The sequence below is a fragment of the Monopterus albus genome, unplaced genomic scaffold (assembly GCF_001952655.1).
Source record: "Monopterus albus unplaced genomic scaffold, M_albus_1.0 scaffold127.1, whole genome shotgun sequence".
Taxonomy (NCBI): Eukaryota; Metazoa; Chordata; class Actinopteri; order Synbranchiformes; family Synbranchidae; genus Monopterus; species Monopterus albus.
Genome location: NW_018128007.1, coordinates 3,879,724 through 3,889,050, shown reverse-complemented (window position 1 = coordinate 3,889,050; position 9,327 = coordinate 3,879,724). Strand labels below are relative to the sequence as shown.

At 42.5% G+C, this 9,327-nt stretch overlaps 1 protein-coding gene across 1 annotated transcript; it reads right to left on the bottom strand.

Annotated features, from left to right (window-relative positions):
* Window positions 1-7,525: 7,525 nt before the first annotated feature.
* Window positions 7,526-9,321, bottom strand: LOC109967283 (uncharacterized). Its single transcript, XM_020612743.1, has 2 exons — window positions 7,655-9,321; window positions 7,526-7,616 (listed from the first exon to the last, which is right to left on the bottom strand). Exon 1 carries the CDS (start codon window positions 9,109-9,111, stop codon window positions 8,011-8,013), a length of 1,101 nt encoding a protein of 366 aa, XP_020468399.1. The 5' UTR covers window positions 9,112-9,321; the 3' UTR covers window positions 7,526-7,616; window positions 7,655-8,010.
* Between the last annotated feature and the right edge of the window lie 6 nt (window positions 9,322-9,327).

The window sequence follows — 9,327 nt, the reverse complement described above, 5'->3', positions numbered from 1 at the left end:
TTCCTGTGCTCCGAGCTCCAGGTGTCTGGAGAAACCCAATCCCAAACCGAGCCTTGCTGGCACACAGAGTGCCAGGAACGCCGAATGCTGCTGCCTCTCTCCGGAGATATGGGCCAGAATAGAGGTATTGTTCCAGACCAGCTCAGAGCAATAAAGAAAGGCACCACAGCCACCATCTATGGTAAATACACACACTCATAAAAATAAATACAGACACGAATGAACTGGATGTCAGAGGTTTACACCTTTAACAGCAAAATCAAGGGCAGAAAACTCCATATATTCATTTTTTACCATAATTAAAAACTGGAAACAGCAAAACGTGTGTACAAGGGTTTCATTTGTGCACATGCTTTATAATTAGGAGTTGCTTAAAGGTTAAACTAACTACATTCTAAAGTGCTATTATTATGATTATAACCACCTGCAATACCATTACAGAGTGGAAACGCACACAGCCTACTTACACGTACCCACTACAAGATTAAAGTACAGTGATGTAAGTACACACGCACACACAACTTTACATATATATATATATATATATGTCAAGGGCTCTCATTCATGACATTGGACAAAGAAACTAATTTAGTTATAATCCAACTATTTACCTTTACCAAAGTCTTGGTCACAAAGATGCCAAGATTTTTCTCAGTTTGCAAAAAACTCAACTCAGCCCTCACAAAGGCAGATGCAGAGGGACACACACACACACACACACACACACACACACAAAACCATCTGCTGTGGCCTGTGCACACAGCCAACACGCACAGGGCAGGAAACACATCATGTCGACTTTGCGACCTTGAAATAAGGAACTTGATTCACTTCCTTTCAATGCTGGACAGTCATGCCTGAACACAGGGCTGAGTTCAAATATACAGCTCTGAGGCTAGGTCCCAAACGCGACACTAGTGTGGGTTAGAAGAAAACAGGTGTGTGCACCTGTACTATATGCATTTCAAAGCAATAACCACTATATTTTACAATTTTGACCTACAAGGTCAAGACTGTGTTTATTTCATGTAGTTTAATTATTCCACACAGAGATTCTTGTGCAAAACAAAGTCAACAGCTCATGTTCGAGCACCAGAGGACCAATGCTACAGATAATACCGAGGTACACAGATCCATCCAGCAACATAGCTTATTTTACCACACACGTAGAGGCAACACAACACACACACACACACACACACACACACACACGCACAAGGGGGATAAATGGTGCATACTGCAGGAACACGAGATTAATTTGACTGTTTCTCTGTCAATCCTATGTCTCCATCTGCTCCACAACTGCAGACTGTTGCAAGGTTGATAGTGAATTTATCCCTCTAGATAATTACAGCATTGGTCATGAATGTTCAGTGGTGCATGTTCTTTCACTCACTGAATGAGTTTCGCTTCCACACAGACACACACAGGCCAGGCCACTCAGGCTTAAACCAAAACCTATAAAAAGGTCTCTTAATGACTGAATTACATGAAATATATTTCACTTCTGCTCAGCAGAGAGGGACAGCCCTAGAAGTCTGGAGTCCAACAAGGAAGTAAAGAGGTTAATTCTGGCCACTTGTTTTTCTCTTCCCTATTTGCATGAAGCTAAATCTAAATGATATGAGCTCTTATCAGGAGTACTCCCGAGTGCACAGCTCATATTTCTAGACTGTAATGCAACAGTGAAGCTCTGAAATGTTCAGAGACAATTTGAATAAAACGTTAGGAAAACTCCCTGCAGTCAAATGCGACTAAGTGTGAGATGATGTTAACCTGGCGGTGGCCCATTCACCGGAGTGACAGCCAAGAACGAAAGCCAACACCGAATGACACGAAGTATTTATAAGCATCGTTATTTACAAAACGGACATTTGTTCACATTAAGCATGTTCAAAACTGGCCGTGGAACAACAACTGCCGGCTAATTAGCTGCGAAGTAGTGACAGTCTGTGTGTTGAGTCACATCATATCACCGATGTTGCTTGGCTGCTTCTGTCAACAAGAAACCCACTGCCCGCTGCTACGTTAGTATTCACAAGGCTACGGTTCACACTGTGGCTAGAAAACAACAATAATACAAGGTTTTTCATATGCATTGTTCACTTACCCAGGGTGACGGGGCACCTCAATCCAATGGCGCAAGACACCGCAGGCTAGCTACGACGAGGCAGAGAACTGACGCCGATACGGTACAAAGTAATGTTATCACGGCGGAGTTAGCGAGCTAGCTAGCTTAGCGAGCTAACGATGGGGGAATGTGGTCCTCCGTGTCGTCGAGACAAACCGGGTAGCTCAAAAACCAAGTCGCGGAGTGAGGTGTTTCTCACGTTGAACGCGACCACCACAACACAATTAAGCGTCAAATGGCGTTTGGAGAGGAGACATCCATTTGAACAGACCGTGGGTGTCGCTTCACTCGGCAGTAACGTTATACAGTGTGCGCTCTTTCTCCTCAAACGGACGTGCTGCCCCTGTCTCGGCGTGTCTGACTGAGAGAGGAGCTCGGCTGCTGATGTGCGGAGCAAACACAGGCAGCATCACTGCTCATCCCTCCCTCAACCCGGAAGAAATACTATAACGGGCCCTATCATCTTTTACATACAAATATTGCAACTACATCCAAATTTGCATTATAGTCGCCCTGTGCATCAAGATTGGATTAGTTCCGTCCTGTGGTTTAGACAAAACCAGGTTCAAGAATCACGTAGTAGCCACAAAAAACAACAACAAATACATTGATTTATGCATTACTCAATTCATTGAAAGTCACCGAGACGCTGTATTAAATGATGCCTGTTTTAAGGGAAAGCTGTAACAGCGTTTATCAGCAGGCTATCTGTCAATGGACAGAATAAAAGTCAAATAGCAAACAGACATTAGTCCTAGATCATATTATAAATCAGTAAGGGGAGAACCATAAGCTTTTATCTTAAAATCTGAATATAATAACTATTCAAAGGGAGAGTGATGTGACCCAAGTCTTGTCAAATTGTGAACCATGGCTGATTAATCTAATAAGACACAGTCAGTAAATTTTATACGAGTTAAAATAAAGACACACCTTTCATTCGGCATTGGTATAGTGACAAGAAAAAATAAGTGAACGCTTTGGAAATACCTTCACGTATATATACATTTGTCTTAAAATATGGTCAGATCTTCAAGTTACAGCCTGGACAACTTGCCATCAGTTAGTAAAAAATGAATTCAAGTTTATCAAAGTATCTTACAGGATCATGTCAGAGTAGGTGTCTACCAGCTGAAATGCAGTGGAAATTGGGTGATGTAGAGGGAGAGCGACCCTATACATCAAAGTAAATCCACTACTGAATGAAAATCCACCTTTTGGAGTAGCTTTGTCAGAACTCAGACCTTAACCCAATAGAGATGCTGTGGAAAGACATCGGGGAGCTGTTCACAGCTGACATCCCCAGAATATGGATGAGCTGAACCACTTCTGTAAGGAAGATGTCTGTAAGGTCTGAGTCACAGCTACTGGAAGCTCCCCTTTGAGGTTATTGCTGCCAAAGCAGGTTCAACAATGAATGATTAATGGGTATGTTCAATAAAGTCATAAAAGCCTTTCATGGAATTATATCATTTGTGGCTAAAATGCCTGACTTATCCTGTTTTAACCAAAGGAAGAAACACTTTGAATACCAGGGAAGCAAATATAATGTTTATTTTTAAACAAGTTATACAAATGAAAGTTTTGTTAAATTGCACACCAAATGTTCTGTGGAAAGTTTGGAATGTTTAGGGACTAAAAGAACAGAACACGGCTCCTTTAGTCAACATTTTTACCATAATTTTTTATTCTTAGTGATCCAACTATCTGTCACCTGAACTTATCAGCTGGTACTTCTGTTCCCATATTGTTATCAGGTTATGAGATGATACAGCCTTGATAATGAACAGGTAGTGAAACATGTACATGAAACAAAAACCGTTTACCTGTTATCTGTCCAATAGGAAGATGCATTCATGTTTTTAGAAGCCATATGTTACATTTTCTAGTAAATGCTCCTGTGTACTGGAATATGTACACATAATAAACTACAAAGCACTGCTGGAGCATGTAGGAAGCTCTAACAGTACAACACAGGGCCATAACTTTAGCCTGGTTTTATTGGGCACTACTTGCAAACATACCATCAATCCAGTAAGACCTTCACTGCTGTAAGGGGCTTGTCGTATGTTGCTACCGAGGATAAAAACTGAACAGAAAAGAGAGGGAAAAGAAAATTGTCTCCCTTTTTTCCACCACAAGGAACTGTTTATGGCGAATTGGATACTCTCAGTTACAAGATGCTATAAATAAGATGTCAACAGTATTGCTCACTATTACCTGTTCCATCAGGGGAGTGTTTAAGTGTCTTGAATGCAGGCATAACCCTTTTTTTCATCACAATTTATTTCCAGAATAAGAGGAGCACTTGGGAGTACTCAGACCATCGCTAGCGCCAGGCAGAACAAGCTGCCTCACTCGGAGTTCATTTTCTTCAGCTGATACCAATTTATTGACTGCTCATTCAGAGGGATGGTAAATTCTGTTTGTGATTGGCAGTGCAGTCCCAAATGTAATTCTGAGAAAGATTCATCGTAGCCAATATGTGCAAGATATGGTGTCGATCCAATTTATCAGAGTTACACATGCAAATTGGTTTGTGTCAGCATCGCTGCCAAACTCCTGTTGCACATAATGAAATCACTATGGAGCCGTGTCTCATTTTTATGACTCGACAGTCTACCTGTGCAGACAGAAAACAGTCTGCCTTGCCTTGATGAGACATGAATAGCAATACAGCTGCACTTCTAGGTCAGGTCACGCAGAATGCGTTCAGGAAGCGAGTGAATGATTAAATATGTGATAGGCACAACCTATTTGCATTCTCCCCTGACCGGTTTGACATCGTGTATTAGTCATTATAGATCTGCAAAAGTCTCTCACAACCTTGGCTTTTTTTGTTGTTACCTCTAATTATAGCTATTGACAGTTAGCTGTACCAAATCCACTTTAAAGCTGCATGCGAAGGCTTAGCCACATCTTTTGTACAGAAAATTTGAACATTGTGTCTCCTCTCTCCTGTAGTTTGTCCCTGTACCTTTCTGCAGGTAGCCCTGGCTCTGGAGCTGTGCGATTCTGATGGGCAGTCAATGACCACATAAACCTGCCCAGTGTTTGTTTGTTTGTTGTTTGTTCATTGTGTGTTGATGGTTTTCTTTTCTCCCTCCTCTATCTACTCACCCCAGCCAGTTGAGGCAGAACGCCACCCACCAAGAGCCGGGGTCTGTCGGAGGTTTCTTCTGTTAAAGGGAGTTTTCCTCCCCACTGTCACCAAGTGCTTGCTCGAGTGGGACTTATTGGGTTTTTCCTCTATAACACTGTAAGGGCTAAAGTGCCTTCAGATGATTGTTGTGAATTGGCACTATACATCTAAAATAGAAATTGAATAAAAAATTTAAAGGTTAAAGAAGCAGATTTGTGATTGAAAGTTGTAGTTTTAAACACAAACCAGGCAGGGAGAAAAGAGAGCTCTGTCCTCCTGGACAAAACATCTCTGACACACCTTTGAGCAAAGCACTGAACACCCTATAATTTATCAGACATTTTCATTTGTCTTTCCATTAGTAACTGTTTTGTTGAGATACAAATACATTTTGTATATGTCCCAAATGTTTGTCTGCTACGGCTGAAAAATTAAAAAGCAAACATTTTCTCATATCAATTTTTACTTATTCACCACACGCTCATTCATACTCCAGTAATCTTTCCATATGCACAAAAGTTGTCAGACTAGGCAGAATCTACCCACACACAAATTCCTGCAATCACACATGAAAGTTATCCATGGCCATTTCAAACCTTGACGCATATCCAGCACCAGTCAGTGGCCTGCTGACAAAGACTGATAAGTTGTGCTACAGCCTGCAGGTTACAAGCTTGGCTTGCATACCTCCCAGAGCATCTGGGGCAGAAAACTCAACCAACTGGCTTACATAACTCTCTTAAAGTACATTCCCAGCAGTGTGTATGAATTGGTGTGTGTCACTCTTAAAATCATTTTCATGGTCTAAATGCTTTTTCACAGACAGCTGCCAACACCACACAACAGCTTCTCTTGTTTGGCAGAAGAGCTCAGTGTGGCACCCAGGTGTATTTAGGTTGTACTTGAGCACAGCTGGTGCAAAATCTTTTACTTTGATGGTTCCATCATTCTGCTCTGATGTGTTCATAAGGATTTGAGTGTGCGGGTCCAATACGCCACAGTTACAACTTATAGTCTAACTTCATCCATAAAACATTCATATCTATTTGCAACTGAGCTTGCACAGAGTCTCTAAATATACTTTATTCATGTAGCTGGCGGCAGCAGTGTGGTGATGCTGAAAAATGAATGAGGCATTTGGAAAGACCTTCTGAATCAGCATTTCTCCTGTGACAGTGGTCCTCTAGTCACTATAAGACAGGCCACGGACAGCAAAAGTAGGAGTATGGCTTTTCTGTGTGTGTCTAAAATACACCTCCACATGTATTAGTATTACAGCAGCATCCCTCAGCTCATCAGGGTCTCTGTGGAAGTTCAAAAGCAACTGTGTTGAATTTAGATGTGGTACATCTTTGTGGAGAAGATGTGTGAATGCTGACAGGGCCCTCCCTGGTGGGGCAGCACAAACTGATGGGAATACTAGAGGCACTTTCCCCTCAGATGTGTTTGTGTGAGACAGAATAACCATGTACCTCCCCAGGCATGGCATCCTGCTTCACTCAGCCGACTCATGACTGGAGGCCACTTCAGCCTGCAGAGGTGTGCTGACAGGTAAGCTTGTTTGAGAGCTATTTTATCAGTGGCAGGCAAAGTTTTCTGACTTCCACACTTTCACAGGCCAAGTCAAAGGGAGTATCTTTGGTCGCTGCTATGCCTACAGTATATTCCAACAGGACTTGTAGAAGTGTTTGGGCATAGTTGCATCTGTATAGATCAAATAGTGGTCTGCTGCATTGCTGTGGGTTGGAACCCTACAAGGTGCTGCAAGATAAAAGTTGCACAACAATTAATGGGACCAGAAAAACAGAGAAATAATGTTGTACTGATTTTTAGATTATATTTCTCAGACATTACTTTAATTTGGACAAACTATTGGTTTAGTTTGGCTTTGCTAAAACCGCTCTAAACGCTGCTTGGATAGGTAACAAGCATACACTACATCATTTTAGGGATTATCAGCTATTGGAAGGCTAGAAACTTGTTCTCTTAATGTAGACTACATTCATTATTTTCACTATCCGACTTGCTCCTGGGCAAGGGGGATTTGTTGGGTTTTCCCTATGTAATAATATTGATAACAGTAAGGTCTAGACCTTACTTTGTAAAGTGTCCTGAGATGACTTTTGTTGTGATTTGGCGCTATACCAATAAAATTTGATTTGATTTGATTTGATTTGATGACAGTCAATCATATAAAACCTTAACATTTGCAACAGTACATTTTCAGAAAGATATGGAACATTACATGTTACGGCCCTTGGCGTCACGAATGAGCAGAGAGTCTCTACAGGTGCGGTATGTTTATTTGCAGTCGGCAATGACCAGCTTCAAGCACCGTGAAAACTTGCTGCGCTCACCAAGGCCGCAATAAACCTGGATACCTTAGTTGTGTCTTCGGCCTGAAGCACTACTAGCTTGCGTGTTTTATCCTCCACGGAGGTCATGAGGTGAGTGAAATGAAACCGGGAAAATATAACAATACAACGCTTCCTCATTCACGTTCCGGGGCAAACCTCCTCAGCGCCCTTATGCTGAGTTGATGATAATGAATCTGAGAGGGGGCTTTACGGTCAGTTACACTCCCACCAAATCATGTTGTGATGAATTGACCAACCAGTGTCAGCAACCTTAAACTAATACATGATTTCCAGACCATAACAAATGACCACACATTAAGTCATCTTAATAGCAACATTCAGAATAACATGTCTGATGTGGTTTTGGTATTGACAGCCAATTATTCACTTTCAAGTAGAAGCACTAGCTTCTGGATCGGCCTTTCAATAATCGAGGGTTTGGAAGAATGTTCTGGTTTCTTTGTCAGCTTACGTTCCCCAACTTGTACCTTGACACGACGAACCAAACCGTCAGTGCCTTCTGTGGTTTGAACTACTCGCCCTAGTTGCCACTGGTTCCTTGGAAGCGAGTCTTCCTTGATGATGACAATGTCATTCACCTTTAGGTTGCGACGAGGTACGTGCCATTTTTGCCTTGTGGAAACGTTGAGAAGATATTCCTTCTTCCACCTGCTCCAGAACTGTTCGGTCAAAAACTGAACTCTGCGCCACCTTTTTGCAGCATAAATGTCCTCTTTCACGAACTTTCCAGGAGGTGGTAGAGCAACTTTGGATTTCATCATTATGAGGTGGTTAGGAGTCAGGGGCTCTGGAGATGTGGGATCGTTGAGCCCATCGACAGTCAATGGACGACTGTTAACGATAGCCATAGCCTCATAGAACAGTGTTCTAAGAGAAGCGTCATCCAGCCTGCCTGAGCTCTGAGCCAGTGTAACGTTCAGCACGTTGCGGATGGTCCTGATTTGTCGTTCCCAGATTCCACCTGCATGACTTGCTGATGGAGCGTTGAAAATGAACTCGCATTGTTTATCTGCAAGAAATGTCTCTAGGGTCTTGGTGTCACACAGTTTAAGACCTTCTCTAAGCTCATTTTTGGCTCCAACAAAGTTTGTGCCCTGATCACAACGAAGTTGACACACTGCTCCCCTCAAACTTATAAAGCATCTTAGGGCATTGATGAGAGCATCTGTAGTCATATCTCCAAGCATTTCGATGTGAACTGCTCTTGAAGACAGGCATGTGAGGATGAGACCATACCTCTTGCACTCTTTACGGCCCTGCCTGATGATAAATGGACCAAAACAATCCATTCCACAGTACATGAAAGGAGGTGACACTTCCACACGTTCTCGGGGAAGTTCTGACATGCGTTGCTCCTCTGGTGGTCGTCTGAGCTTCCGGCACTGAACACATCCATGTATAAACCTAGCGACTGATTTGCTCCCACCAATTATCCAAAATCCATTAGCTCTGAGCTCCATTAGAGTCTGACTACGACCCTGATGATTGATCTGTGCATGGTAATGGGACAGGATCAGCTTGGTGACGTGATTGTCCTTTGGAAGGATGATGGGGTGTTTTAGTTCATGACTCAGCGTTGATGCTTTCAGCCTCCCACCAATGCGGAGAAGTCCACTGTCAAGGATGGGGTCGAGGTAGAGAAGACGGCTTGATTTTGAGAGAATGTTTTCCCTTTG

Bases quoted from the DNA above. Each gene is read 5' to 3' on its own strand.
- LOC109967283 (XM_020612743.1), bottom strand. From the start codon at position 9,111: ATGGAGCTCAGAGCTAATGGATTTTGGATAATTGGTGGGAGCAAATCA.